The sequence below is a fragment of the Carlito syrichta genome, unplaced genomic scaffold, assembly GCF_000164805.1.
Source record: "Carlito syrichta isolate Samal-C Ts95f unplaced genomic scaffold, Tarsius_syrichta-2.0.1 Scaffold305868, whole genome shotgun sequence".
NCBI lineage: Eukaryota > Metazoa > Chordata > Mammalia > Primates > Tarsiidae > Carlito > Carlito syrichta.
The window spans coordinates 1,501,974-1,517,842 of NW_007249964.1; the positions used below are offsets into that span (position 1 = coordinate 1,501,974).

Sequence of the window (15,869 nt, forward strand, 5' to 3'; positions counted from 1 at the left end):
AACTGGTTTCAGGACAAATCTGCTCACGTGGAGCTGATGCACAGAGGCAGGTTAGAAAATATGTATTTTTTCTACATAAAGTATAGAATGAAGATCATTGATTTTAACAGCCAGGAGGTTTGGGAATGTGGCTGCAACTTTGCCACCAACTGTTTGTGTGACCTTAAGTAAATTCTTTATACTTTCTGGGTCATTTCTTCATCTGTAAAATGAAAAGTTTGAACTAGGCCAGCAATTTTCCCACCTTTTTCTTAAAGCTGTAAATCCTTTTCTTTATAAACGAACTCCTGTAAGGAATCTCAAAATTCTTGTATATTGGAATCTTCAACTTCTATCAAGGCACCCAAGCAGAACAGACTGGAGTCACAGAATCTTTGATGCATCTTGCCTCTGCAACTGATTCACTGTGTGACCTTGGGCAAGTTATTTAACCTCTCTGAACCTCAGTTTCCACATATAGAAAATGGGGACAGCAATGATAGCATCTGCTCACAAGGTATTAGGGAGAGGTAAACTAATTTATATACTTGGATGGCATGGAACTCCATACATGTTAGCTGTTATTATTGATATTATAGCTATAAACAGAGTCTTGCACTACAGCAAGAACATATCAAATTCTGCCAATCACTAACTTATGGGGGTATCAGGTGCTACAACGTATCATTTTGTATTTATTTAAGTGACTTATAAATAACTTTTGTGAACCAATGTTCGTAAGTAGAGGAGCTTCTAGATGTAGAATGCCCATTACTTGTGATAAAACCAGAAAAAAATGCAAGGAAGTGTCTGCTGGAGGGCAGGATAATGGTCGTTTTTGTGGGGAGGGAGGAGACAAGAGGAACCTCTGGGGTGACTGGTAAAGTTCTATGTCTCAACCTGCTATCATAAGGGTGTTCTCCTTAACAATTCACTAAGTTGCACATTTGTGTGGTTTTCTCTACCATTCTTTTATTTTACAATAAAAATGTCTCAAAAATTGATGTTTCATAAAACAAAATCAATTAGTCCCCATAAATTTTGGCTTCCAAAATTTTAAAATTTTGCCATGCAATGCATGTCAGTGCGGGTGTGTTATTGTTTTATTATACTCTTAAAAATACTTTAAATATATATTGTATAGTAAGAACTTGGTTTCAGTATCTGAAAGTATATTTCTGTAGAGCTAGCTTCCTGGGGAATACTCTTTGAAAGCCGATGGATCTCTATTAAAATTTTATTTGATTCCATGATGTTTGTTTTTCATTTTTTTATTTTATTTTTTTTGAGTTGGAGTCTCACTCTGTCATCCAGACTGGAGTGCAGTGGCTGCTCCCGGCCACCGCAGCCTTGACCTGTTGGGCTCCAGCGATCCTTCTGCCTCAGCCTTCCAAGTAGCTGGAATTACAGGCATGCGCTACCATGCCCGGCTGATTTTTTGATTTATTGTAGAGATGAGGTCTCCCTGCCCAGGCGGGTCTCGAACCCACGGGCTCAGGCAATCCACTCACCTCAGCCTCCCAAAGGTGCGGGATTACAGGCTGAGCCACAGAGCCCGGCTATGATGTTTGTTTTTTAAAAAGATATATCCTAAAAACCAAAGTCTTGTCCTTTATAACTTGACTATCTTCATGAAACACCAATTATCTTTTCCCTAAAAAGGGAACACTGTTTAAGTGTTTAACCTTCATTTCCATTGTTCTTCCCCAGTAAGAGTGAATCACAAAACTCAAATGTTTCCTAAGACCTGAAACCTTCCTCTAGGTCCCTACTTTATAGAATCCTATATGTGCAAAAACAAATGATTTAAGTTTCCGGAGTTAAAGAGGAAATTGGGGAGTAAGAGCTTGTCCACATCTTTAATGCTGGGAGGAGCACACACATTTAGCCCTGCCATCTGTACAAATGGTACCAGAGTTCAACATGCTTATGATTATAAGGACTTATGATTTATACTTGCTAGTTAAATATGCTTATGATTTAAACTTATTTTCTCTGGCAAGAAATAAGCTAGTCAGCACGACAGCCTAGCCAGATGATGGGAAATAGAAACATATTTCAATGATATATATTTTAACTTGCTGAGCCCTGTAAATGCTACTGTTTTCTTTTCTTCCTATAACAAAAGACCTATCATCCTGTAGGATTCCAGAAATTTTTAATACACTCCTTAGTGAAAAGCAGTTAAAAGTTCTTTAACAGCAGTTATTGCACTAAAAGAATTGCTGGGAAAGAAAAGGCATGCATGGTCTTGGCTTTCAAAAAACTGTATGTAAGGTGAAAAGGCAGAGGAACCCATGCTATTAAAACCACCTGAGGACACATTCCAGAAAGTGCATCAATAACTACTAGAAGACAGAGTACACAAAGGATGCATAGTGGCAGTAATCAGATGCAAACATGAGAAGGAGATACTACAAAATTTAAAAACTTTCAGAGCATTATGCTCTGCCCCTCAAAGATTTCATTAAATTCGCCGTGATAAAATTAATTGGGCATCACACACATAATCCTGAACTGCTTGTTTCTACAGTGAGAGACAGAAAGGCCTGCAGATGAATGGAAGAAATAACAGTTTGTTGGTATTTTTTGTTTGCTTTTAAAGTTAGATGGCAAGAAAAGAAGAATAAATTCACTTTGCTCGACTAAATGGAGGACGACTGAATCTCATGGACAAATTGTAGCACAAAAGAAAGACAAGAGTAATGACTTATTCTGACTTATTTGCTGACTTATACTGACTTCTTTTCTTTTTTGAGTTGGAGTCTCACTCTGTTGCCCAGAGTGGAGTGCAGTGGTATGCTCACAGCCACACCAGTGTTGACCTGCTGGGCTCAGATGATCCTTCTGCCTCAGCCTTCCAAGTAGCTGGGACTACAGGCACACACTACTATGCCCAGTTAATTTTTTTGATTTTTATTGTAGAGTTGAGGTCTTGCCAAGTTGCCCGGATGGGTCTTGAACCCGTGGGCTCAGGCAATCCACTCACCTCAGCCTCCCAAAGTGCTGCGATTACAGGCTGAGCCACCAAGCTCAACCAATAATTGACTTATTCTAAAATAAAACCATTCTTTAATAAAGAAAATTAAAAGAAGCAAAATATGTTTTCTAAGAGGCCAAGATGAGCCCTATTACCAAATGTGTTCAACAGGGAAGTATAAATATAGAAATAGTTGTTTCCCATCAGAATACCACAGACAACCTACAAAGCATCAGGTATCATGCTAGGAGTGTGACACACATGAGAACTGTTGGACAAAAAGTTTCAACATGCACTGGAACAAACAGTGTTATGTTAGTCACCACACACACACGGAACCTAATTAAGATTAGGCAATGTGATTGATAAAATTGCATAAAATTGTAAACCTGGGGGATTAAAATGACATTTCTATACTACAAGAACCTAAATTCAGAGGGAGAATTAGTGGCAACAGATGAAACAAAGGCCTCGAAATAAAGTTCTACACACTAATAACATTTAAAAAAACCCAGTCTACTTCTGACTTGAAAAAGGAAGAAGTACAAATTCATAGCAATATAGTCTCAGGTTAGAAAATGGCAAGAATACTCTAAACATTTGTACTAAAAACATAAATCACTATATTTTCAAGTAAGAAAAGTACAGTCTAGTCTTACCTTATTGCTGCAAGAGGCTGGAATAAAAATTACTGACTTATAGAAGCAACTTTCACGTGTATCTGAACATCAAACACAACATACAATATAAAATCAAAAATAACTAGAACAGAAAAGTTTTCAGGCTGACCTTAAAAATACTGAGCAAATCACTAGATGAAGTCAGATCAAAAGGAAGGGCATTACACCAGCTTGTAGCCAGATGTGAAAGGGTCCCCAAATGCACAGGGCACAGATGGTATAAAATGGGGGAGGGCACAAGCAGATCCAAAACACAAGGCAAGTAAACCTGGTTCAACTTACACAGGTAAGATAATTCTAAAGAAGGAAGAACTTTGGACGCAACTGATAAGACTTTAAATTTGTGACAAAAGGTACTAGATGTCTCAAGCTCAAATGTGCTCACTAGTTTAAAATCTGAAATTATTTTGTGTAATAATTGAAATGAATCTAAATTCTCCATGAGGATACACTTAAAGTGATGGTGACTTTTTACTAAATGATTACATAGTATTAAAACTTAAAAAGAAAATGATTGTAAGCCACACTACCTGATTAAGGTCTGAGAACTTTGGGGGGAATTTAATATATGCCCACAAAATTAATTGCTCTATTTGAAAACAGAAACCCTATAAGTTGATAAAAATGTTCAAAGTTCTTTAATATTTCCCATTCATTATGTAACATGACATGCTAAAACTAAAATTTTCACCTTCTTAAACCTTCCTTTAAAAAGTAGCTTCTCTGTATGTGAAAAGATGAGAGGCAACGTTACTTTTCTATAGAAAATTCAGAAATTTACTTCATGCTCACTTATATAATGCAAAATTGACACGTTACTAAATCCCAAATAAAGACTTATTTAAAAATAAAAGATCAAGAAAAATTATCTGACCTCAATATAAGTTGACGTTTTCATAAAGAAATATTGCATTTCATTAAATGAGTTGATAACTTTTTTCAGGTCGCATCCCAAACAAAAACATTTAACACAGATTTATTCAACCTCATGATTTCTGAAGGACACAAGAGCATAGAATATCCACAGGCTATTTTATTGGATATTCTAATAAGGTAAAGTCAACACACACATATACAATGGGACTCTAAATTTCGATCGTAATGATGAACAAAAAATATCGACTTCACAATGACTTGTGCTTATTATTCACATGGGTTAGGGAATACTTATTTAATTTCTTTGACACTTCTAAGTATTAAAGGATCCCTCCAGTTTGGTAAAAGCTTTACTAAGCTACGTTTAGAAAGTGACAATTAATTTTAGTGGAAATTCATTCCCAGGCTACTTTGATAGTCACTGGAACAGTTTTGCGTTATTTTACATGCAATTTTATAGCTCTATAACATTCATTTAATCTTGTTCAATGATGCTGAACCCCTGATGCCATAAGACATTATAGAAAAGTAGTTACTGCACATATGGAGTAACTACTTTTTTCTGAACATTAATTTCTTTTCTCTTAAAAGGCAGAAATGGTATTTAGAAAAGAGAAAAGCCACCACTCTGTATTAAAGACTTTACATGATGAACTTCCAGAGATGGGCTTCTATGACTGCTGTGGTCTTAGCCATAAAGCTTTTATTTAAGAGCATCATCGACTTAAGTTGCAGTAGTAATGGCTTTCTCCAGCCTTCATAAGATTGTTGATATTATATATTCACAACAGGTCACCTGAGAGAGCTGAGGAGTGGGGAGGGGACTTTACTAATTTGTCATATGTGGAGATTGAAAAAATCAGGGGTTCCCAAAGAGAGGTCTGAGCCCCCTCAGCATTAGAGTCACTGGGGCGCTTGCTAAAAATGCAGGTGTCTAATCCTCCCAGACTTCTATGGTTGGGATTGAGAAATCTGCATAAGGAAGCACCTGAGTGACTCTTCTGCATGCTAAGGGCTGAGAATCCCTGGTAGATGATCTCGAAGGTCCCTTTTGCTCTAAAATTCTTAGAGTCCCTAGTTTTTCTGTTGTTGTTTTTTTTTAATGGAGTCATACTGGTAACATAAAAGAATCTCTAGAACACAAGATGGTGACTTTTGGCCTCAATGGGTTAACCTAAATCAGAGGTGTTCTTAGATTTGAAAGCATATGTAAAAATAATCGAAAACAAAACCAGAGCAGTATAGTCCGATGTGTAAGGGATCTATTTGACATGTTTTTCTTCTTGGGAGAAGTAAAGGGGGAACCCACTCTAACTGCTAAGGGACTCTTCATTGCACCTCGGACCCTATCTTTTTCCTCTTCGCCCTCTGACTCCTCCCAGCTGTAGAGACAATTATCCAGGCTTTTTACAATCCTGAGCCACCAAAAACTCTTGAGTAATTTCAACTGATCTCAATGTATTATTTTAAGAAATAAGCAATATACAGGCAGTCCTCTACTTTCATTTGTAATGAGTGAAATCTTATAGAAACATAAAATATAGAGAGGGTGATGGATAGACTTACATTTTTAAAAGAAAGTTCCATATTTAGAAAGCTAAAAAACCCTAATTTTCTCTCTTTGGGCATAATATTGTTGAAATATTTCCTCTATGTTAGTTTATTTTATTCTTTCTCTTCACAAATGCTATAGGGCCAATAGAGCCTAAGATGGGAGGTTTTAAAGCACATTTGGAGAGTTCTATCTTTAACACATTTTTATTAGGTGTATGAGAGCTAAATATCTTATCGCCAAGTTTCATTTTTACATTTTCTAGTCAAATTTTTATAAAAGGATAAGAGCAAAATGCAGTAGGATCTTAAAATAATTCCACAAACATAGCTGGATAAATTCAGTCGCTGAGCCAGAACTGTTGGCTGGAAGGCAGCGCCACCATGTGATCGTTCCAAATGCTGTCAGTTTTGTGGAAGGACAAAAGTTGGGATACTCTAAGAGTTGAGCATCTAACAGCAAAAGCCCACCTCCTGTCATAGCAAGGTTATTTTCAAACTCCAAACTCTAATGCCACTTCAGTCACAGAGAGAGAGAGAGAGAGAGAGAAAGGGAGAGAAAGAGGAACTATTGACAAAGAGGACGTCTGATATGTAGACATATCAGCAGCAGGACTGGATCAGAAATTTAGTGCCTGATCAGGGTGACTTATTGGGAAAGTTAGGTTGACAGACTTTGAGTGTCCTCCACTTAAGAGCCTGCACTGGGACATAGCTTGTGGCCCTCAATCCCCAACCCTGGGACTTGCTAGCCCTACGTCTTTAACAAGGGGCAAGATCGGCTAAGGCTCAGCTGGTAGATTGTATATTATGTCTACTGGACCCAATTATATCTAAAGTTTCTATGAGCTATAAAGCCTCGTGACTGTGTATGATGCAGACATGAGCTAAGTTCAAGAAGAGGGGTGAGAAGGTCAGAGTCAACTTAATCTTACTTAGGGTTTACTAGAGTTGTATTTTCCTTTTCAAGTTTTTTCTCCAAGTGTACCATGGATCTAATAGCAACATTATATTAAATGTACATGTTTTTTGTAAACTATACCCTCATTTCAGAAATGTGGAAAAGTTGGGGAAAAAGAGGAAACCTTAAAACTAATTGAGCACTTGAGAACGTGCTTACAAAAGTCAAAATACAGACAAGTTACTTTAAATGGGTATTACTTGTCCTTATTTAATGAGTGTAATGTTCCCAATGTAAGCAAGTGCCTGTGATATGAAAATCTAGGGAATAATGGGAGGAGAGAAAGCATATTAGTGACAATTAGATTTCCTGGCTCTGTATCACAGACCCTAAGGAATTACAAAGACAAGAAAGTGAGCGCTTTGGTTTCTGCATGGCTCGCTGTGGAGAGCACAAGGGCTGCACCTGTAAGGACTTGGCTGAAAAGACCAGAATTCTACTGGAGGTTCACACTTGCCCCAGCATTGGCCAAGATGGGTAAACTGCCCTAATACAAAAGTCACATGCCCCACAAAATATTTCCTTGTATCTCAAAAGTGTATTAGCTTCTTTAATCTAAGACGCTAATGAGAGGTTTTTAAACTGATTAAATCAGCTTAGTTCATACAAAGTCTATTATGACTAAATATTCAATTAAAACAATTTCCAAAGAAAAATCTGACAAAATCCTCTCTTAAAAGTAGTTTAGATAATAGGTATTTAACATTAGGCAAATTAAATCCTTCTCACAGTTGGTATTTTCCAAGGGGTCAGAAATAGTTGCAGAAGTTCACTGGGACAAAATCTGTTCATGTTCCATGATCATAAACAATAGAAACTAGAAAGCATTAATGTGAACCTAACATTCCTATTTATTTTATTTTTACTTCAAAGACTACATACTTCAAAGGCTACATACATGCAAAAGTTGAACATGTCATCACAAATGCTTTAAATAAAGTTCAAAAAATAAAAATACTTCAAAATCCATTTACTTATGGAAATATATATGACAATTATAGTGAAGTGAATTATATCTTTTTATCTATCAGAAAAATATTTATATTAAAAAAATTTAGTTCATATTCAGAATACTTTTTAAAAAATCCTTGAGTCATAATTTTAAAACAAATTGAATGTTAGTACAACTTTTGGAGAAAAAATTCCCAGCCTTTTGCTAAATGGGCCTGATATTCTCATTTCTGAAGTCACTGAAGATACTCTTTGAGAAAAAAAATTTAAAAGAATTATGATGATTATTATGGTTGATGTGGTTAGTAATTCAAGTGAAGGGCATGACTTTTATAAATAGATATTGTTGAAAGTCCTTTAAAATATTTGAATGAAGAACTTTATTTACAAACACATGTTAGAAGCTTCAAGTAGCCCCACCTCTCTCTGCTGGCCAGCACTGCAAGAGGAATTAAAGATCCTGGAAACAATGAAGTTCTGAGTGTACCACCCTTTTGGAAAAAGCATAAGCATGCGCTAGCTCTTGTGACACCAAAGGCAAGCCAACCTGAGGAACCCTCTTCAAATGGCCCTGCCCTGTATCAGGCAAAAGCAGCCAGAGGTTTGGCAGGGTCAACAGAGAGACATCAGCACTTTCTGAGCAAGCTTCAATGTTCAGAGGGTGGCTGTTTTCTTCTGCTAAAACCAGTATTTCTTTGGTGGCATAATACAATATATACCAGCAATTTCAACAATTAATATGGACAGAATGCACTCAAAGTTCAACTTTGTGAATGTTCACATTCATCCTGAAAAAAGAGATTTAATTTCCTGCTGCTAAATAAAAAAGGGTGGGGAGAGCTGCCCGAGTTAGAGGACTGTCGATGATCAGAAATGACACTCAGTATGAGTAGGAAAAGGGGATCACTGATCAAAATGTGTTAGAATTGATTTGGAAAGCCCTAAGTGGATAAACACACCCGAACTTTGGAAGAAACTAATTCAAACAAGTAAAATACCATCTCCACTTTAAATCAGAAATATTAGGTTTCCTATTGGGAGAAATTCCTTGCTACTACTCTAAGGCTTTCATTGAAAAGGCCAAATTGAAATTCTGATTAGCAATATTTCTACAGAGGGTCCAAATAACTACAGTTTGCTTTATATCCTGATACTAAACTGTGATTATAGTTTTCATGTTAGGTAACCCAACTATTATTTTCTTCTTATTGCTAAAAAAAAAAAAAGTTTTTAAAAGAAAAAATAAAAGATGTGTGTATGCTGTCAGTGCAAGATCAGACTAAGTATGGTTTTTCTTTTCCCTGGGACAGAAAACAAACAATGCCCAGCTCATAGTACGTAGGAATGTGTCACAACAAATAATCAGAAGACAGGTTTCACCAAGCTAGTATTCCTCCTCGTACAGTGTGGTTTTGAAAAGCAGCATTGTCACGACTATGCATATTCTCATTAGCTAGGTACAGCAGAGCTACTTAAAGGGAAACCAATTTCTTGAGCCTCAGTGAAAGGGAGTGTAGAAAACAATAATTAGACTGAATAAGGAATTTTAAAGGGCAAAAAAAAAAAAAAATCAGAGTGAAAAGAACAGAGAATTTAGAAAGCCAAAAAAAAAAATTTTTTTTTAAAAAGCAAGTAATTGTGACTGTAGAAACCCATACAATATCCCCCCACCCCACCTGCTATTTTGAGTCCTAATTGCCCAATCTGCAAGGACAGAAACCCACTCTAAATTGACCAGCATCAGGCTTCGGCAAGTCTTCTCTTCACTCTCCCTCCTGTTAAGACCGTTTCCAAAACCAATCAGCAAAGGACAAAGAATTCTTTACAGAGTGCAATTAGTGTTTTCCACGTCCACCTTCAAAAGCATGATGCTCTTCATGGGCTAAAGGACAGAAAAAAACAAAAAAGAAAAAAAGGAAAGAAAACTTTAAGCAAAGGATGGGCCAACCCTCCTCTAGGCATCTCATTCAGCTTCCCCAAATGTTGGCAAGAACTCAAATACCTTTTTTGCCAGTAACTGTTAGCTAAGGCGTGCATTTCCTGAGAAACGTAATAATGAAAATTAAAACAAGGAATAAACAAGCAATGGGCATGCTGCCTGTTTCTTCTTGCTGTGCCTGAGAGGATGAGTCATCCCGGCAAGCTGATGAAGAGAGTATGTTGGGCTGCAAGCAAATGCTGCCAGGGAAAATGTGCCCCACAAAATGCATGGGTGCAGGGGGGTCCTGGCGTTCCCCATGACAGAGCCACTCATGAGCCTATCTTTAAAAATAAAACAAAACAAGCAAAACAAAGCAAGGCAGAGAACCACACCAGGGGGACAGCAGTTAGATTAGGTCCTCCCACACCCCCATCTCTCAATACTCTGTGGGAAATGAAGTTTCATAAAGTTGATAGGTCTTTTATTTTTTCTCAATCATGTTTTATCCTCCCAGTGAATTTTCAGCCCTATTGTCTGGCTTGCCAAATTACTGATTATAATGAGGATGTCTAGCATTTAAGAAAAGTATGCTACCACTTTTTTTGGAGTGGAAGGTGAACCCAGGAGAACTATGAAATACATAACACTTCCTCCAAAGCCAAAGGCCAAGTTTGAGCATCCACTCCATAGACGGGTCACCGTCATCATGAAACAAGGTTGCCCCACACCAGCAGTAAATGGTATCCTGGGAAGGCACAGATGGTGTGGCCCATTTCACCTTCTGTGCCCTTCCCAATTCTGTTTTAATATGGTCTACATTCTTCATATTGCTGCTGAGGGAGTGGGAGGAATGAAACTGTTCTCCCTTCTAGATCAATCTTGGATGTTCATCCCAATCTGCTCTTTGCTTGGGTAAAACATTGGAGAGGAAGCACTTCACAGATCCCTGAATTACCTTCAGTTGGCCAAACTCTGGCAATCCTTCCGCCTCAGCCTTCCAAGTAGCTGGAACTACAGGCGCGCGCTACCACGCCCGGTCTCAAACCTGCAGGCTCAAACCTGCCCCCAAAGTGCTGCGATTAAAGGCTGAGCCACTGAGCCGGGCCAGCTGAATGAATTTTATCAGCTATTTCTCACAGTTATAACTATAAATATTTCACTTTATGTGTGTGTTTTTTCTTTTTTAAAAAATAAATATATTTAGGGCAGATACCAAAGAAAACATGGTTTGATGTGCTTCAGGGTCAAAGAGAAAACCATAGAACTGTAGTGATACTGGCCTCAACACATCAAGTCCAGAGATATGGACCATCCAAAGACTTTTATTACTTCTAGGTGTGAGGAACAGTCTGGGCGGTCATAGTTGAAACACTGCAATGTTGATAGGTTCAGGAGATAATAAAAAGAACATTCAGAACTGGGAGTGTCTAACCAACAGAGGGAGTTCTGGCAACCTTAAATTAGCTTTGGAAGAAAGGGAATATAAAACTACTCTAAGCCAGGAATTGACAAACTTTTTCTAGAAAGGGGAAGAGGACAAATGTGTTAGTCTGTGTGGGTCATACGCTCTCTGTCCCAATTACTAACTCTGCCATTGTAGCACTAAAGCAGCTATAGACAATATGGACATAAATGGGCATCGCTATTTAAATACCCATAAACTTATATTTGTGGATGATGAAATTTGATATATATTATAATGTGCCACAAAATATAGTTCTTCTTTTGATTTTTTTCTCTCTATTGAAAAATGTAAAAACCATTCTCAGATGCACCCACAAAAACAGGACAAGAGGGGAGGGAAAAGGAGGGGCCAGATTTGGCTCCAAGTTCCTGCTTTAAAAGAATTCTCATGGCAGAAAAGACCTTTATCATTCTGATGCTCTGAAGAACTTAATAGAACTGGGGGTCGGGTGGGGGGTGGGAGGGGTAGTCTCTGTACATTGTGAGTTTCTCAGTCAATTAATCAATCTGTATCCAAGTCAAATGTAACTTATCAAGGGCTCAGTACTCCTTCATCCGCTGAAGGCTGTTACCAAATATGCTTGGAATCTTTCTCTGTGGAAAATCTACAGTCACCTCACTTCTGTAAACTTGTGAATACTTACACCAGGATCCTATTAACAAGACAGAGTAAAAGCATGGATTGGCCATTTCTAACTTAGCTCAGCCTGCAATTGTTCATCATGCCGTGAATAAGATTTCTGCCCAAACCTCATTTTTCCAAATCACTTCTGTAGCAAGTGGTGTATAACCCTGCTGAGTAAAGGACTGCCTGCTTTATATACAAAAAAGAGAACTGCTTGTTTTTTCAAATTCAAATTTTTATTTGAATAGACTTTGAGTTTTTTAATGTTAATTTATGCCATTAAAATATGGATTTCTGCTGAGATCCGTAGCCAGTTCTGTATTATTCACAAACTTCACAATGGCCTCTGCCTTTAGGGTGTCTATTCAGCTTGATGCAACTGGCCAAGATGCAACTTTGCTCTTGTTTGGCTTCCCCCTCTTACCCCTCAGTCATCACAACAGCTAAGCAGTGAATCATCCTGCCCTTTGTCAGTCTTACCTGATTATTGCTATGGCCCTAAAAACTAGCCTAACCACTCTGTGGCCTAGTTATATAACAAAACATATTATGTAGAGTCTGCTGCTAACTGTGTTACATGGAATTTTGAAGCTGAAGGAACCTTGGAGATCATCTGAGACCAGCCTCCTTGATATTCTGATGAGAAAGTAAAAGGATAAGAAGTTGTGACTTGCTCAAGGTCACATTGTTGATGTGGGATAAAATCCAAAGTGCCTGACTTAATGACTCCAAATTGCTTTCCTCCCCTTTTGAGTCAAGCGTGGAGCTGGTTCAAAAGTGTTAAAGAATGTCTTAGCCTCATTCATACATGGCAATGGAACACACTCCCTTCTGTAGAGTTCCTGCTAGTTATTCTTGTGGAATAGAAAAAAGAAAAAACCCTTGGTGACCTTTCAATTAATATCTGGTGAAAATATAATTAATGTATACCTAAAGAATAAAAATGGCATCAACAAATTTGCAAATTCCACACTGCACAGCCGACAAGCAACTTCTGCAGTGCCATCTTTCTGGCTCTTTTATTTAAATTTTCATTTAAATTCAGAATGTTAGTACATCCTGAATATCTGTAGTGCCAGATCAGTCCCACTGCTGAAAACCTAAATCATTTGGCCCATAATTGTATGATTCCTCAGATGGAGACCTTAGTTTTAATATCCTCTGTCATACTAGGACGATCACAAAATAAAATTTGATTGTTTATCATTTTTAGCAAGGAGTTGGAAAAAGTGCAACAATAAGGAAATGTATTTCAGCAGCTCTAAGATGCACTCCTCACCACAACACACACATATTTGAAGACCTCTGGTATCGGTAATGTGGCATAATTTAACTGGAGGCCTTTCTTTTTCTTTTTTAGTAATATGAAAATAACAGGGCATCTTATCATCAAGGGCATCTTAGATTCAATGAAATACAGTAGTTAAAAAAATGGGCTATTGACTCTAGGAACAGTTTTGACTATGGGAAATTTATCATATATGTGTAGGGCTGTCAATCTTTTTCTGTACCTCATTGTCAAAAGTGTAACCTGAGGTTTGATCTACCAAACATTGGTTTAATAGCACTAAGATGCTTTCATTATGAAAAAAGATGACTTTTTCAAAAGAGCACACAAAGCAATGAACATGAATCATGATGGAAACAATGGGTCCACACACCTATTCATACTGTTAACATTTCACCACTATGCGTGAATTCTCTCTGTGTCAGAGTCATCCATAATGAGGAAGTATTAGCATTTCAGTAGAGCATTCAATCATGCCTGTGTTCAGTATGTATTTCTTCCACAAATACAGATGTTATACACTATAAATCCCTGTTTACGAAGGGATGATTGAATATCTACTTGTCAGTTCCTATAATGACACTTTTGTTATTGTTGTTTCCAATAGAATGTAATCTTTTTTCCCCTTGAGAATTATGAATTTAAGTCCAGATTTAAATTTTTGAAATACCAAATACAATATGTATTTCCTTTTCTGATTCATGCAATTAGGCAACAATAAAACCTCATTTTAATTCCTGAAACTAAACTTCTTTTTCTAAACATTTAAATGTATTTTTATTGAATTCCTTTCTCAATTATCGAATTTCAAGTGATTCTGCCTTCATCTCATTTGCAACACAGTTTCTATCTTTAAAAAAATAAGCTAGAAAGTGGTAACTGGAAATGAAGCACTTACGTTTATAAAATACTGCTTTAAAAGTTATGTGGGGCAGAAGTTCATAGATCTTTTCTAAAACAGTCGCTTCACCCACTAAAGAGGCATTTACATTCCAGACTTGGACGACATCTTCTCGGTCACGAACACTGACACTAACTCCTATTACTTCGTCATCTGAGGGGAAGACAGGAAAAAAGAAAAGAAAAGAAAAGAAAATGAGTGATAGTTTCAAGTCTGTCTTTATTTTAACAACAATCATTTTATCTGAAAGTTACGGATAAGATGGAAAAAAAAAAAGATGGCACAGGCAAACTTGTAAGAAATAATTGTTTCTACAGGGAATCATTGGAAAAAAGCAAGTTAGTGCACAAAAGCTGTAGCAGTCACGTCACATTTATCCAGGGACTTAGATAAACAAAGTGTTCCAGTCAAATGCATTTTCCAGATAAGTAATTTACCCTTTTTTTTTAACATTACCAAAGCTTTGTGACTATTTCTTACTCTGTTTTGAGGAGACTTTTTCTAAAATGTGTTGCATAATTCCCTGCCCTCTGAAAGCCAAGTGAACTGAAATGAACTTTTCCTTGATGCCTTGCTGTCTTTGTTAAGAACAGCAAGAACTACTCCTGACTTCCTGCCAAGCTTTCAGAGATCTTGGAGCTATCTGTTTAGAGCTATCTGCCCCAACACTAACTGGACCCAGACGGTGCATTCTCGGATGTGCATCTGCTTTTTGTGGTTAACTTGTTTGCTCCTTTCCTAAGAATTCTTCCTGATTTCTGCTGTCTCTAGTAATTCCCCTTCTGGTCTGGGGGAGAACCAGTGACAATCTGTTAGCACTGGGTACAGAGTGAAAGTAAATATCTTCTGAGAATGGCTTTGCTATTAAGGTGTCATGCTTCAGTGAATGGACATTACAGCACTTATTCACACTGATTACTGTAGGCCTTGTTTTAAAAACGAAATTCCAGATTTGAGGCTGCCTCATAGATAACTTGAGAATGGTGGTTGGATAGTAAGGTTGTATGTTCCCTTCCAGCTACTTTGTGTACGATAATGTGCAGCGAAATGAAAGGAGCACAGAATTGTGACTACTGGTTTTCCATGTTCATGACACCATCATAAAATGGGGTCAGCTGTCTGCACTTGCAAACTCAGCATCAATCAGTAATACCCGAGAGATAAGCATTATCAAAGTTAGAAAATTTTGCTTTGGTTAACATGCTTTGCCTAATTTGCTAGCCTCTAGTAAATCTAAATATTCATGCCATCAGTTTTTCCAACTGTTTTCTGGAGGTTAAAACATTTTAGCATTAGGGTATAATCTAAGAATACATCCAATCTTCAGTAAAATAATTATCTTCTTTCATCCATTCTTCCCTCCCCTTTCTCCTCTTCCTTCTTTCCTTTTTAAATGAATTTGATACTGGCTAAGTATGTATGACTTGACACTAAATGAGTCCATTTTTATATAAATTTTTTTTTTTTTTTTGACTTGGAGTCTCACTCTGTTATCCAGGCTACAGTGCCATGGCACACTCACAGCCACCCCAGCGTCAACCTGCTGGGCTCCGGCAATCCTTCCACCTCAGCCTTCCAAGTAGTTGGAACTATAGTCATGTGCTACCATGCCCGGCTAATTTATTTATTTATTTATTTAGAGATGAGGTCTCACCAAGTTGCCTGGGCGGGTCTCGAACCCATGGGCTCAGG

General features: G+C 37.4%; 1 protein-coding gene across 1 annotated transcript in view; it reads right to left on the reverse strand.

Moving 5' to 3' along the window:
* Window positions 1-4,434: 4,434 nt before the first annotated feature.
* EIF4E3 (eukaryotic translation initiation factor 4E family member 3) overlaps window positions 4,435-15,869 on the reverse strand; it is a 31,765-nt gene continuing 20,330 nt past the window's right edge. The window contains exons 5-6 of the mRNA XM_008062848.2: window positions 14,175-14,330; window positions 4,435-9,860 (exon numbers count right to left, since the gene is read on the reverse strand). Of these exons, the coding sequence (XP_008061039.1) occupies window positions 9,814-9,860; window positions 14,175-14,330 (203 nt within the window). The 3' untranslated portion in view covers window positions 4,435-9,813. The remainder of the gene's footprint in view (window positions 9,861-14,174; window positions 14,331-15,869) is intronic.